Here is a 15,929-nt window from a genome sequence, read left to right as displayed (position 1 = left end):
AATAAGAGGTACCAAAAACCAACTTTCACACTTTACACACACAACTGGCTCACAGAAAATGTAAAAGCAGCTGCACTTCACCCAAAATGGCCCCTGCAACAAGCAGGAACCTCACATAGCCACAAAAAGCTCAAAAATCAACTTTCACACTTTACACACATACAACACAACACAGCTGACTCACTCACTCACTCACACACACACACACACACACACACACACACACACACCAAATGCCACATACAGCTTTTTGAGATTTTGTGTGTTTGTGTAGTTAGAGTGAAACACTACAGAAACACACCAAATCTCAGAAAGCTGCACAAATATTTTATCTTATTATTTTATTTTATTTATATTTTTTAGATCAGGGGTCTCCAACCTTAGTAACTTTAAGGTTTGTGGACTTCAATTCCCAGAGTTCCTCAGCCAGCAAACCAGGCAGATTAAGTTGCTCACTGAGATGGATTTTAGGCAGGCAGATTCAGTTGCTAGCTGACGCAACTGATTGGAGTAGCTGAAGTAAAGCAGGGCTTTACCAGCCCAAAAGGAGCAGCAATAAGGTAAGTGGGGATGGGGGATCAGGTGGGCATGGGTGAGGGTTATTGTAAGAGTCTGTTAAAAATGATTTTAAAAGCCTGTGATGATCAGGCAACTCATCTGGAATCGCCAGAGGAAAAAATTATTTTAAAAGCTCCTCTGACTATCCCAGTTGAAGTTCCCTCATCGCAGCCCAGAACCTCTTAAAATAATTGTTTTAACAAGCTCTTTGCCTGAAGAGCTTGTAGAAAACATTTTTTAAAGGTTCTGATGATGAGGAACTCAGCTGGGATCACCAGAGGAGCCTTTTAAAACCTTTTTATTTACAACCTCTTTGGCCGAAGAGGTTGTTAAAAAAAAGAGTTCAAAGGGTTCTGACAATCCCAACTGAGCCGCGGAATCATCATATGCTTTTTTTTTTTTTTACTTTTAAAGGCATGTTTTTGGCTGAAGAAAAACCGCTTTTAAAAGTAAAAAAAAAAATCTCTGATGATGGTGTGGCTCAGCAGGGGCAGGGGGCAGGGGCAGGGGTTTTTGTTACCAGTTCTCTGAACCACCCGCCACCATCACTAGAATAGAATAGAATAGAATAGAATTTTATTGGCCAAGTGTGATTGAACACACAAGGAATTTGTCTTGGTGCATATGCTCTCAGTGTACATAAAAGAAAAGATACGTTCATCAAGGTACAACATTTACAACACAATTGATGGTCAATATATCAATATAAATCATAAGGATTGCCAGCAACAAGTTATAGTCATACAGTCATAAGTGGAAAGAGATTGGTGATGGGAACTATGAAACGATTAATAGTAGTGCAGATTCAGTAAATAGTCTGACAATGTTGATGGAATTATTTGTTTAGCAGAGTGATGGCCTTCAGGGAAAAAACTGTTCTTGTGTCTAGTTGTTCTGGTGTGCAGTGCTCTATAGCGTCGTTTTGAGGGTAGGAGTTGAAACAGTTTATGTCCAGGATGCGAGGGATCTACAAATATTTTCACGGCCCTCTTCTTGATTCATGCAGTATACAGGTCCTCAATGGAAGGCAGGTTGGTAGCAATTATTTTTTCTGCAGTTCTAATTATCCTCTGAAGTCTGTGTTTTTCTTGTTGGGTTGCACAATCGAACCAGACAGTTATAGAGGTGCAAATGATAGACTCAATAATTCCTCTGTAGAATTGGATCAGCAGCTCCTTGGGCAGTTTGAGCTTACTGAGTTGGCGCAGAAAGAACATTCTTTGTTGTCCTTTTTTAATGATGTTTTTGATGTTAGCTGTCCATTTGAGATCTTGCGATATGATAGAACCTAGAAATTTGAAGGTTTCTACTGTTGATACTGTGTTGTCAAGTATTGTGAGAGGTGGAAGTATGGAAGGGTTTCTCCTAAAGTCTACCACCATTTCTACGGTTTTGAGTGTGTTCAGTTCCAGATTGTTTTGGTTGCACCACAACCAAACCACCACAACCACTACTGGATCAGGTGAGCCGGTCCTAACCGAGAGCATTTCACCCCTGCTGTCATGGCCAAAAACGAGGCCTTGGAGGGCCACTCGCAGCTCTCCCGAGCTCCATTTTTGCTGGCAGAGGCACTATGGGCTGGTCCTTCGCTGTTTCCAGTTCTAAGCATCCCATGGGCCGGATCTGACCCCCGGACTTTGATTTTGACACCTTTGCTGTAAAAGCTTTGTTCTCTATGCCATCCGTCTGGTAAACTCGAGCTATTGACATAGTATACCAGTCCTGCAGTCTCTCTGGCACCCCCCAGATTCCATAGGCGGTCCTGACTTCTTGATCAATGGCTTCTTTAAAATAATGCAGAAGTATTCTGTCTGGCCAATGTCCAAGGTCCCCCGCTACTCATCTAAAGTCCCATACAAAGTCCTTTATGGGTCAGTTTCCTTGCCTCATCACCTTTATCTTGGCTTCACTCTCGTTGGTTCAGTCTCGGTCTTTGAATCTGGCCCGGAGCAGCTCAATATCATTTAGCATCATTTAATTCAGCAACCCCCTCATTATGCAGCTGGGTTATCCAGTCAGCAGCATCTCCCTCATTCATCCCCTCTGAGATCGCAGATACTAAGTCACAATCTGTTTTGTATTGCTTTCCATACTGATCTATATGAGCCCATATTCGGCTGAAGAAATAGGCCAGTTTGGTAGGCTTACCATCAAATATCACTCTAACCCATGGTGGCGGGACCTTTGCTGGCGGAATCGCCACGGCGATTAGAGGTGAGGCAGGGACCTGTTGGGGTGCTGTGGTGGGCGGCGGGGTGAATGCCGGCAGCTGAATAGGCAGCACTACTGGCTGCTGGATCAGACCCTATGGCCCATGGTGATCCCGTAAATGGGAGAGCAGATGGTGCTGGTGTCCACTGGCACTGGACCCACCCCTGGCCAGGATAGAATCCCCAGCCTGGGGGGATAAATTCCTCAGGGGGTAGCATGAAGGCAGGTTGACGAGGGCTGGATACAGGATGACAGCCAAGTGATCGCTCTTTCAGTCCCATCTCTGGAATTCATGCTGGCAACTTTTCCTGGAATCCATCTCCCTGGACTGAGTGCCTAGGCTTTGCATCGTCTCTGCAGCTTCAAGGCCTCATACCACGCCTTCGGAAGGAGAATACTGGATCTCGATAAACCTTCCAGTATGTGCTCCCATGGCTCCCTCTGCAATCTCCTCTCTCTCTTCCATCTTCACTGAGTCTCCACACCACCCAAGCTTTAGGTTGGGGTTGGGGCTCAGCATCCCATTCAGCCCCCTTTCGGGGTGCTGCTTAGTTATTTAGGAGTTTCAGGTTAATGTCAGGATTCCAAGGAACACCCCCAATGAAATAAAGCTCTGAGGCTTGAGGTTCCTCAAAGTTCAAATTTATTAGAGATGTCATGTTGGCACAGCTGGGAAAACCCGAAACTGAAAGCTTCCAGGTTTTCCACACCCAGTTGAAAGTTCACAGCCCTGTCCGACACCCAGAAGTTCATCACATTGTCCAATCAACTCTTCACACTCAATTGGATACAATCTTCAGGCAGTCTCCATCAGATGCTGGATGTCCTTGAATACGGAATGTTGTTATGACTAACTTTCTACTGCTCCAACAACAACTCCCTCCCAACTTCCTCATAAAATATGTGGCAATTAAGAAGCAAAAAGAAAATTGCAGTTCCAAAACTGACAGCAAGATTCATTCTTCTCACCATGTACATGCATGCATACCAACTAGACAGTGTTGTTTCTCTGTTGTTTAATATATGTGGGTATGAGAGTATATGCATAATTTTGTATTTATTAATTTATTGACATGTTTATGTAGTGTATATTGGAGGTGGTGAGAGCTGTATGCAACAAAATCTCATTTTAATGTATGCTGATTAGTGTACATTCAAAGTGACAAGGAAGTTATTTCTAAGTCTTCCTACACGCAGCACATCAATTCTGAATAGGGAATATAAGACAGAATAGGGTATAATAAGTGGACATCCTTTCTGCTGCATAATAATTTCTTTTCCAGAGCTAGCCAGAATGATCTCAGCTGATTACCCTTGGCTCCTTATCCTAGGGGATTTCAATGAGATTGTTCCACTAGGAGCAGTTTGAAATGTCATGTCCTTCATAACAACCCAGCTGGCATGTGGCCCTACACACAGAGCAGGATACAGAATTTAGTTTCTATTCAGGTAGAGCTGATGATCTGAAGACAGAGGAGTCCCTGGAGACTCAGTTCTCATAGACAAATGATTCCATGATCAGTCTTAGACTGGCATTATGTAAAGCTCTGCAGTGATAGAGAAAAGGCTAAAACGAGTGTTTGGAAAATGAGGAATGTTTTTGGAATGTGCTTAGGGAACTTCCAGTTGCAGTTCTTTTTAACTCACAAATATAGACTTAAAGCACTGGAAATGGAAGACAGGAAGTTGGGTTTTGGGGATCTTCCTTCAATAGCTGGGGAAGATTCCCCCTCCCCCATTCCCAAGCTTTCCAACTGTGGGACTACTCCATACTAATCCAGATCAATGAGGGAGTTTCATTGGTAAAACAACCAACATTTGCAACTCTGATTTCATGAATATTCATAGGATGCATCAGTTCCTTAAAGAAAGTCAGCAAATGGGCTGATTCATGTCCTAATCCAGGGATGAAATCCAACAGGTTCTGACAGGTTCTTGAGAACTGGTAGCGGAAATTTTGAGTAGTTCGTAGAACTGGCAAATACCACTTTTGGCTGGCCCCAGAGTGGGGTGGGAATGGAGATTTTGCAGTATCCTTCCACTGCCACACCCACCAACCATGATCATCAAGCCACACCCACAGAACCGGCAGTAAAAAAATTTGGATTTCACTACTGTCCTAATCATGTCATTTCTGGATTTTTGCAGCAATCTGCTAGTCAAATTACCCAATGCATCTTCCTACCCCCTGATATTTATCTACAGCAGTGCAGTTTTCGCTGCTCTGAACAACCTCTATCTCTCTGTTGCCAATCCCTATACCGGATGCATGTTTGCAAAAAGGACCCCCCCCACACCTTATCTGGTAAATTTGCTTGAAGATTTTGATCCTGATATCTTCTGAACCTAATTATCTAATCATGCCCATCTGCTACCTTCAGTTTATGGTGTGCATGAAAAATAAAATTGCTGCTGGTGCTAATACTGTATGATTTTCTAGATATCAGAATTATTATTGTAAATCAGAAAATAAAAATCAATTTCAGTGTATCAGCTACATGCAAGTTGGCAGTTTCTGAGTGGTTTGAACATAAATAACACTGAAGACAGCTGTTGCAAATGAAGATTTCCCACTCTATTCATAAAGATGGACAGAGGACCACTGCTCAATTACACTGAAACCCCAATACAAACAAGGTGTTATATTGGTACAAAACTTTTACCTTTGGTTTATCTAAAACATTTGCATTCCAACTGTATATCCCATTCTATACAGTTCACAGTGGCTAACAATAAAAATAATACATCCAACCAATAGATACATATTGTATTTATAGTCCATTCTCCTAATTCATTTAATTAATTGAGGAAAAAGATCAGACTTACTCTCATAGTGAATTAAGAAACCAACACTAGAACGGCTGTTGTCCGTGGTGAATAACAGATACATAAAATTGCCAGTACTAATAAGAAACTGTGGTGCTTGGGTACCATGATATTCCCCAATTAATGGTGATGAACCACTTGGTCCATCTCTGACTTCCAATGTATCATAATTTACTTCTGTTTGGAATCTGTAACAACAAAAGATAAGTTTGTTCAATAGAATTTGCAAAGTAGCTAGCATAAAAACTAAATAAATCAGAATAATCATAAATACAATTCAGGGCATGTTTCTGGAATCTCTAGCAATAATATTTCTGATAAGAAGTAGAAGTTACACAATTGATTTAGTCTTCATATCTTCCTTACGTTTTATAATGATTTCATATCGTACAGGAAAATACACAATCCACCATAATTGGCAAACTATATCTATGGAAGCAGGATGGGCTAGGGCATTTGGAAGGATCAGCGGCCATTTATGATCTCATGAAACTCATAAAACATGAAACATAAGATTCAAATGAATAAACCACTTGTCTGATTTTAATACATATGAAATCTAGGGATCATAATTCAGTAGTAGAACTCATATTTTCTGTTTGTAAAATCCAATTTAGGAAAGTTCACAATTAGTATCTGTATGATCCAAAGTTCAATCATTACCACCTCTAGATAAGCAATCCCATCTATAAAGGCAGACTTAGAAGAGCAACTAACAAGTAGTTATTAGCAATGGACTTGGCTAGTTGTTTTTAGTCTTAGCAACTTTAAAATATGTAGTGTTCAACTCCCAGAATTACCTAGCTACATTCTGGGAATTGAGGTCTGCATAAAACTGACAATATTGAAAAAGACTGTCCTAGACTGACCAATACTCTGGTTAATATATAACATTATACAACAGCTTTCTAAAAAAGTGTGTATGAAAGACATAGGATATTGCCACTTCCACATAACTGAGAGCTAGATACAAGGACACTTGTACACATTTTGTAGAGGTTTAGTATTTGTTCAACTATGTCTAGGCATTAAGTAAAGAAAATTATTAACCTTACGGTGAAATTAATCAAAGTAACAAGTGAAAACAGAAAAATGAGTGAAGTGGCACATTGAGTTTTCCAACATTTCACAAAATGTCAGTTGCCAATTTGATACTAAAAGAAACATTCTCTTTTGTTCCAGTCAAGTTTTCCATACCTTGGGAACGTGCAATTTTTTTAGTTATTATTATTTCTGCATCAAATAAGCCCAGTTCCATCATGAGGCTGGTCTGAACATTAGACTTATGTGTAATATCATCTTCTTGTTGTTAGTTGTGAAGTCGTGTCCGACCCATCGTGACCCCCATGAACAACGTTCCTCCAGGCCTTCCTGTCCTCTACCATCCTCTGGAGTCCATTTAAGATCATGCTGACTGCTTCAGTGACTCCATCCAGCCACTTCGTTCTCTGTCGTCTCCTTCTAACACCATCTAATTGTGTCTAAATATTGTAGATTCAACTGACAGCCTTTCCAACTAGAAAAATAGAAGCTCTTTACTTCTGTTTGTCTGTTCAAGCGTTTCTCCTCCTGTTTACAAAGCATCCCTGAAGGCATTCATGCAGAAACACAGCAGTCTTGCTGTGCAAGATTCTTAACCTTTTGGCTTCAGAGATGAAGAAATGGTTTGCGCTGTTAAAGGAGCAACACATCCAGAAAATCTATCATGGGATTGATTTGTTTGATCTCAGGTACGGATAGTGGCAAAAGGTCCCATGTTCCTAAAGTACTCCTGTTTGACCTGGCATGTGAACTTTCCTTTCCATATAATAAAGAAGGCACAAGAATGTTGTTACACATAGCCATTTTCACTTCTTTGGACAAACATTCATTCACTAATAAGGAACCAGGAACAACCAGCTACATTTTGCATGTCTTGAGCTTTTTTCTTTTTTTTTCATTCCTTTTAACATCTTTAGTAAATAATCTACTGAGGCATACAAATTTATCTACTGACTTTGGGGACGTCTATGTAGTGTTTGCATTTTTTTTTCCCCATCAAACACCACCAGCTTTGTCTTTGATAAATCAATTCTTGGAATCCTGCTCCATTGCATCATGCAATCTGACCTTTGCTGCAAACCATTTGGATTATCGGCTAACAAGAACTGCATACAAAAGTCTGTGCGCATTCACATCCTCAGCCAATACAACCTCAGCAATTAATTACAAGCATTACTTATGCATTTATCCATAGCAGCGTTAAGAACCAAGGGAAATGCATATGTTCTTGTTTACTCTCTGCCCACTGTTGAAGAATTTGCTAAGCAATCCATTTATGCTCATGAATGTTTATTTCCATAACATGCTATACCTATTCTACTGAGAAAACAACCTTCATTTTTATATCGGCACAACATTTTCCATCCCTAGTTTCATATGCTTTCTCTAAGTCCAGAAATATACAATATACGTTCTTACGTTCAAATATTTCTAGGTGATTTGCTGAATGGGAAAAAAAATAATGAACAGCACTTCTAAAATTGTATTCATCCCTCCCTCTTCAAATTTCTAATCAAAATTCTGTTGAACTACAAATTCAAAGATTAAAAATACACAGGTCATAATTGATTTAGTGACTGTTCAAAGTTACAACAGCACAAAAAAGTGACTTACAACCATCCCTCACAGCATCCCCATAATCATCTGATCAAAATTTGAGCACTTGAAAAGCAACATGTATTTACGATGGTTGCAGCATACTGGGATCACGTGATCACCATTTGCAACTTTGTTGCAGCATCCCAGGGTCACACGATCACCATTTGCAACCTCATTGCAGCATCCCGGGGTCACATGATCACCATTTGCAACCTCATTGCAGCATCCCGGGGTCACATGATCACCATTTGCAACCTCATTGCAGCATCCCGGGGTCACATGATCACCATTTGCAACCTTGCCAGATGGTTTGTGACAAGCAGAGTCAATGGAGGAGGCCAGATTCAGTTAAAGACCTCATGATTCACTTAACGGCAGTGATTCACATAACATGGCAAAAAAGGTCATAAAATTAGGTGTGGCTCACTTAACAACTACCCCGCTTAGTAACCAAAGTTCTGGATTCAATTGTGATCATAATTCAAGGACCACCCTGTGCACCTTAAAGGATGTCTCCTGATGGTGTTTTCTTTGAGTATAAGGTATCCTATGGATTAGCTTTTCCACAAAGCAACTTATTTCAAGCAAGAAGCTTACAATGGGTCTGATGAACTTGGACCCCACTAGTTTCAGTATGAATGTTACTCACTACCTACACAGATGAAGATTCAGGTAAGAATTCATGTTTAAAGAAAACCAGACTTTTTACTTGTTCAAGTAAAATTTGACAAAAAGCATGGAGAATATTCCAAAAAAGCAAAATACTGAAAATGATGCAAAAAATTGCTATAAGAAAACTTTGATATCATCAATCAATATATAAATCCAAGAGCTTTTTTTAAAAATCTGTTTCCACAGCAATATGCATCTTACCTGGATGAGCACAGCTATGGAGTTGTAGGACCAGGAACTGCTACATTTCTGTCTGTTCTGTATCGGTGGTGGGTTGCTACCGGTTCACCCCATATAGGGTGAACTAATAGGGCGGTGGTGGGAGGCTCTGCCCACCTGCCCGGACGTCTCTGTGCATGCACAGAAGCGTCGTGCACGTGAGTGCACCCGCGTGCGCCCATGAGCGAACTGGTAGCAATGGGATTTGAATCCCACAGATATTCTGTGTGACAAAAAATCTCATCCCAAGGATTATTTTCCTATTTCATTTGTTAATATTATTTAAACTAAAGTTATAGAAGTGGGAACATTAACCCAACTCTCCCTCCTTCCCTCCCCCCTTTTTTAATTCCATTCCCTCTGCTAGAGACCACTCCTTAATCCTTTTTTCAATTTCCATCAACATGTCTATTCATTTTGTTTGTCTCTTTCAGTTTTAACTATTTTTGTTCTCTTTGACTACATCCTTTGCAACCTTTTCCTCTTTCTAAATAGTATACAATGTCTTTCTTATCAATTTAAGTTTTTTCACCAATCATTATTGTACATGATTTTTCCTCTTCTAGTCTATCATTCACCATGTTTCTTTTTGCATACTTCCATTAGCAAAACTTCATACATTCTGCAGGGGCAACTTAATACTTTGAACTCTGTTCCAAGCAGCTTCTGCTTCTGAAGGCTGGGCAACTATGGCCCCTTTACATCCTGTGGACTTCAATTCCCAGAATTGAAGGCCGCGGTGTGGCTCAGGCTGTAAGAAGCCTGTTATTAAACACAGCTGCTTGCAATTACTGCAGGCTCGAGTCCCACCAGGCCCAAGGTTGACTCAGCCTTCCATCCTTTATAAGGTAGGTAAAATGAGGACCCAGATTGTTGGGGGGGCAATAAGTTGACTTTGTATATAAATATACAAATAGGATGAGACTATTGCCTTACACAATGTAAGCCGCCCTGAGTCTTCGGAGAAGGGCGGGATATAAATGTAAATAAAATAAATAAATAAAATAAATAAAATAAATAAATAATCAATAAACTGTCTAAATTTATCTTTTGTATTCCTCACAGTTATCACCTCCTACCGATCTTTGGATATGTTGAGCAGTTTTAAATGAGTAATGGTTCTCCTGTTTTGGTCTGATAAACTGTAAAGGGGAGGACATGGCTACCGTCACTTTGTCTAACTGATTTAGGAAACCCGCCAATCACTTGAATAAAGAAGAGAGGAGATACAAACTTCCTCTTCACTATTCTCTGCACTTATGCCCTGATGAAAATTTTTCCTCTTATGATTGATTGTTTGGAAACCATTAGTTAGAACAATCCATATTTCTATTTTTTCCAGTCTTCTTGTAAGTAACTTTTTATTTACATCAATTTGTATATAATCATCTACATTGTAGACCTTCTATCAAACTGAAAAAAGTCATCAACAAAGTATTTTCTAGTGTGTGTTTTTTTTTTTACTCACTTATCAAAGGTGATCTTAATGGAGTGCCCTTTCTTGCCTTCAATGACCCATTCACAATTTAATGAATCTCTGTAGTACCCTGGCCATCCTGGTGGCAAAATAATGCCATTAGATGCAGTCAGGTGGCCACCACATGGTGCTGAAAAACAAAATAATAATAATAATAATAACAACAACAACAACAATAACAATAATAAAAAAATTGAAGTGTCAGTTACACTAAAATGTAGTCATATTCCATGGCTGAATTTTAAAATAGGCTGCAATTTCGATGACAAATAATCCTTTGGCTCTGTCTTGTCTAATCGTCTTAGTTGGTCACAAACATTACATGCAGAATAGAATTCATTGCCTACTTAAAAAGCAACCTTTGTTATCAACTGAACACTTTTTACTCACTGTTTTTATTCAATCTAACACTGGTGCTCCATATAGTCCACTGTGAATTTGCTATGCCCTGATTAAGCCTGCCTCACGATCATGTTGAATCTCAGTACATTTGTCTGCATTGGGCAGTTTTAAAAATTTTATAAATAAAATAAAATAAATATGACTAAGGTAAAATAATTATTAGAAGTATAATAGCAAAATTCCTACTCAGGGTGACAACAGAACGATCTTGAGTCAACCACACCAAGTCTTTTAATCTATCCTCCTGCTCTATTCTCCTCAATCACGTTAAATCAAATATTAAATGTGAAAGATAATCAAATATTAAATGTGACTATCTTATATATGCAGCCAACTTGCCATTAAATTCAATTCCTCACTGTTCGTCATTTTTGTTTCATCCTGTTGTAGCATTAATTTATGATTTTTGAATATATACAGACACAAAATACCACATTTCCTGCCACTTTCTATATTATCATTAGTATGTATAATGATATTAAATATATTAAGCACTTAATTCATACATTTATACATCACAGTTCAGGATGTGTTGATGGACATCCATATATTAGCACTAATAAATGAACATATTTCAAAGAACGTTCAATTCATTTTGATTTTAAATTTGTAGCAGTCTAGTATGCTTGTATATTGTCCATGTAAGTTCAGCCAGTGCTATTTATACTGGGAATATTGTGTTCTATTGTGATGCTACCAGAACAGAAGAACCCTTGAATTATTCTATAACATTTGCATTTAGGGAAGAGTATATTTTTTTAAAAAGAAAAAGAACAATCACTTGATTCTCAGACATATATTGAAATTGAATTATTTATCTTTTAAATTGTGCTTTCTTCAAATGCCTCAGTGACATATTTTCAAGCTTGAGAATTTAATTTAATTCACTGGCAGAAAAAGCATCCATAACTCTGAATGTTTGTCTCTTATTAAAACTTTCGTGGGTTTTTGTTTTTCCTAGATTACAGGTAGTCCTCAATTTAGGACCACAATGAAGCCCAAAAATTTATGTTGCCAAATGAGACAGTTGTTAAGTGACTTTTACCCATTTTACAACCTTTCTCGCTACAGTTCTTAAGTGAATCACTGAAGTTGTTAAGCTAGTAACGCGGTTGTAAAGTGAATTTGGCTTTACCATTGACTTTGCTTGTCAGAAGGTCACAAAAAGTGGTCACATGACCCCAGGATATTGCAACTGTCATAAATATATGCATCCGAATTTTGATCACATGGATCCTGCAAAAGTCATAAATGTGAAAAGTGGTCCTAAATAACTTTTTTTGGTGGTGCTGTAATGGTCACTAAATGAAAAGTTGTAAGTCAAAGACTACCTGTAGTTAGAATAGAATTTATTGGCCAAGTGTGATTGAACACACAAGGAATTTGTCTTGGTGACAAAATTGGTGAAGCACCTGAGGGCTGCAAGAGGCAAAATAATGATATTTATTCTTACATTTGTTTTTTGAAATATTAATTCATATACCATACATTTTACTCTGGCTTAATACATAGTTCCCTTTGGTCACACCAATTATTATTATTGTTATTTGGCTTTGGGTCCTAACCCCAGTTCATCCAACAACATTGAATTCAGCCCTCAGCATTTTTGAGATTTAAAATAAGGACAAATTTATTTTAAAATTAGTTTAAGAGAACGTGCCAAATGAAGGGATTTTTCACCATGTTGTAATAATTGCTGTAAATGGGTTGCAACACTCCTAGACTACAGCTTTGGACTTTGGAAGAAAATTGAGAAAATGGAATTACAGATTCCATTGTCTCCCTCCTCCATCTTATTTTTTTCTTTCACTGGAACTAAAGTGGAGAAATGCCTATGTTTTAGTTTCACTCAGACCTTTCTTTCAGCCAGTCAAGCATAATCATACTAAATTGTCTTCCAGCTATCTAGATGGAATGGGATTTCGAAATTGAGTTTCCAATTGCCAGAAGAGGGGCAAATGTCTGTCATAAAAAAAAAAGAGGAGTACTTCCAACCAAGTTAAGCCATTTCATTTAAGAGCTATTCTTTGATGAACTCAAATCTTGGGGGACAAAAACGGTAGAATTAAATGTGAAAGAGTATTTTGTGTGATTTGAAATTATTTCCATAAACAATCCTTCTAAACCTGTTCAATCATTTCTATTTATAGGAATTTCTCTGGGTTTTCAATAAAAAGTCTAAAAAGCTTTCTCACTGATCTACTTTTGTATGTGGAGAAGGGTGGATGATCGCAGCTACCTCTGAAAACTGACTCAGCCTCTCTGATTTTAATCTTGGTTTATTTATTTAATAGCACAGATTTAAAAATCAGGAATAAAGGTGAATTATAAAATAGTTCATCAGACACAGCTCAAATGAAAACAATGCAATAAAAGACAAATTTATAAATCAAAGTAAAAGTTTATATGCATTTATTTTAAGACTGAATCATCACTCGTCAAATTGATATGCCATAAAAAAGGAACAAAATTATTGTATTAAACTAATTAAAAGCAGGAGTTTAAATTAAGATATTAAAATCAATGGACGATAGCAAAAGCAAAATAATCATCATAATAAATAAATAGTTAACAGAAAGATTAAATTTAGAATTGCAGCAACTTCAAGTACTAAGAAATTAAAATTGATCAAGAAAATAGAAAATATTAATAAGAAATACATAAATATTTCTTCCCGAAAATGTATTTCACAGCTAGAGCTGGGGGCAACTACTGAAAGTCCTCTCTCAGACTAGTGTTCCATCGCATCTTAGATTATGGCACTTGGAAAAGATCCTATGATGTAATAACAATTCAGGTAGCAATATCTGGAAAAGGCCTACCACCTTCCAATACTTTTATCACAAAACATTAATTTTATTGATCGAACCACTTCGAACTAGACCTGGAAACAATTAGACCACTGTTGTATATTATACATTATGAAATACTGACATAATGCCTATATACAGTAATACACAGTTCCAGTTAGTATCCTCCTGAACTTTCAAGAATAGCCTCAAATGTCAAGCATAAGGGTACCAAAGGGAAAATTACCAGGTCTAGGATAATTAAAATAATGTAAACAACATTATCGGATTTATAATTGAAGACATATTAAAACCTTACCTTCACAACGTGGGACAGTTGAACTCCATACAACATTTCCATCTTGCAGTACACAAGTTATAGTCTCTGAGCCCTGAGTTTTCACAAAGCCATCATCACAATGAAAAGAAACTGAACTTCCCAGAAGGAATCTGTCTCCAAAGCGCCTTCCATTGATGGGGATTCCTGGATCATGGCACTCATTTTGACCAAATGCTAAATTTTACAAGAAAAGACATGGGCAATTCCAATTAATACACAAATCACTATTACAATATACTATATGCATACAAGCTCATTCTATGTAATTTCTATCACCAATTTATCATTGGTTTTTCATGTTTGATATGATGATTTAACTACTTTGGTCAACTATATTGACAATTCTGAAACACGTGATACTGCCAATGATAAAATACAGTAAATCTGAACCAAACTGAAGCTGCTAGAGGAAATTGACTTTACTACTATTTGGAGAAATTTAAAAAATATTAATTGCTCTGACAATGGGAATGGATGGATGGATGGATGGATGGATGGATGGATGGATGGATGGAATGGTTGGTTGAATGAATTAATGAATGTTCTAGCCATCTCCATCACATAAGTTGTACACAATTATACATGCTTACTAGAAATAAATTCAGTGAACGCACAATTATATTTCTCAGGATTATTGTCCTGCTAATTCTATAGCATTAATAACAAAAATATAGGGGGAAATTATTTAAATCATCTAAATGGAAATACAGTACTAAATTAACACATGATATATAAGTTATATAAATTCAAAATGACTGGCATGATTCAGCCAGCATCAAGGAATATCAATTCCTACTGACTTCATACTCTGTGAAGCATTTATATTAGGTCTCCAAAATTAATTCTTAGAAATACTTACTTTAGTTCTATGAAGCCTAGCTTATTTAGTTTGAAAAATAAAATGAGTACTTACTAGTATAGGTTATATTGAATCCCCTTCCAGTAGTTGAATGATCTGATTGAAATTCAAGGCGTACTATGTGTCCATTGCTAGCAATTTGAGAAGGCACTTCATTGCCCGAAAAAGTACCAAGAGCTGGTAGGTCAGAAAACCCATCATCTTTCACTGTCAAATAATCAAACTGAGGCTCTACATCAAAGTCATTAAAAATAAGATGTATCCTGCTCCCTGGTTCAGAAATAATTAGCCATACACAATTCATGTTGTTTCCATATTCTTCGGGGTAGTTTGGTGAAAGAATAATTCCTGAAGGTGTTGTGAAGTTGAAGAAACATGAGACTGCAAAAGGAAAACAAAAAAACAAAATATCAACAATCCATATGATGAAAGGGCAAAGCTGTCTAGAGCACAACTTATCATTACATAAATAAGTCTCAAGATATATCCATACTGTTTAGAAATCTAAGAAATAGAAGAGTTGGTATTAGCTAGCCAGCAGTCAACTCTCTTGCCCTATTGGTGAGATGTGTGGCATATAAATTTAATAAATAAGTAAATAAAGGGGAAATGAGACTAGACACTGAAGAATTATTCTCCAATTTTCATTTCCCTAGCTTTGTAATGTGGTTTCATGTGAGAGAGAGAGAGAGAGAGAGAGAGAGAGAGAGAGAGAGAGAGAGGGAGGGAGGGAGAGAGAGAGAGAGAGAGAGAGAGAGATAGATAGATAGATAGATAGATAGATAGATAGATAGATAGATAGATAGATAGATAGATAGATAGATAGATCGATCGATCATGGTCTAGGGCCTACTATATAAGAGATTGGCTCAAAATAAAGTAAAGATATGATATTAATAATTCGATTGTGGGTGAGGAAAACAATCTTCTTACCTT

The 15,929-nt window shown here is 37.7% G+C and overlaps 1 protein-coding gene across 1 annotated transcript in view; it reads right to left on the bottom strand.

Annotated features, from left to right (window-relative positions):
• Nucleotides 1–15,929, bottom strand: part of CSMD1 (CUB and Sushi multiple domains 1) — a 1,133,931-nt gene that overhangs the window by 249,185 nt on the left and 868,817 nt on the right. The window contains exons 14-17 of the mRNA XM_058177365.1: nucleotides 15,048–15,374; nucleotides 14,114–14,308; nucleotides 10,595–10,733; nucleotides 5,596–5,783 (exon numbers count right to left, since the gene is read on the bottom strand). Coding sequence (XP_058033348.1) covers nucleotides 5,596–5,783; nucleotides 10,595–10,733; nucleotides 14,114–14,308; nucleotides 15,048–15,374 — 849 coding nt within the window. The remainder of the gene's footprint in view (nucleotides 1–5,595; nucleotides 5,784–10,594; nucleotides 10,734–14,113; nucleotides 14,309–15,047; nucleotides 15,375–15,929) is intronic.

Source organism: Ahaetulla prasina, chromosome 1 (genome assembly GCF_028640845.1).
Source record: "Ahaetulla prasina isolate Xishuangbanna chromosome 1, ASM2864084v1, whole genome shotgun sequence".
In the NCBI taxonomy this organism is placed as follows: Eukaryota; Metazoa; Chordata; class Lepidosauria; order Squamata; family Colubridae; genus Ahaetulla; species Ahaetulla prasina.
Note: the sequence above shows the minus strand (reverse complement) of the source record. Positions and strands in the feature narration are given on the sequence as shown.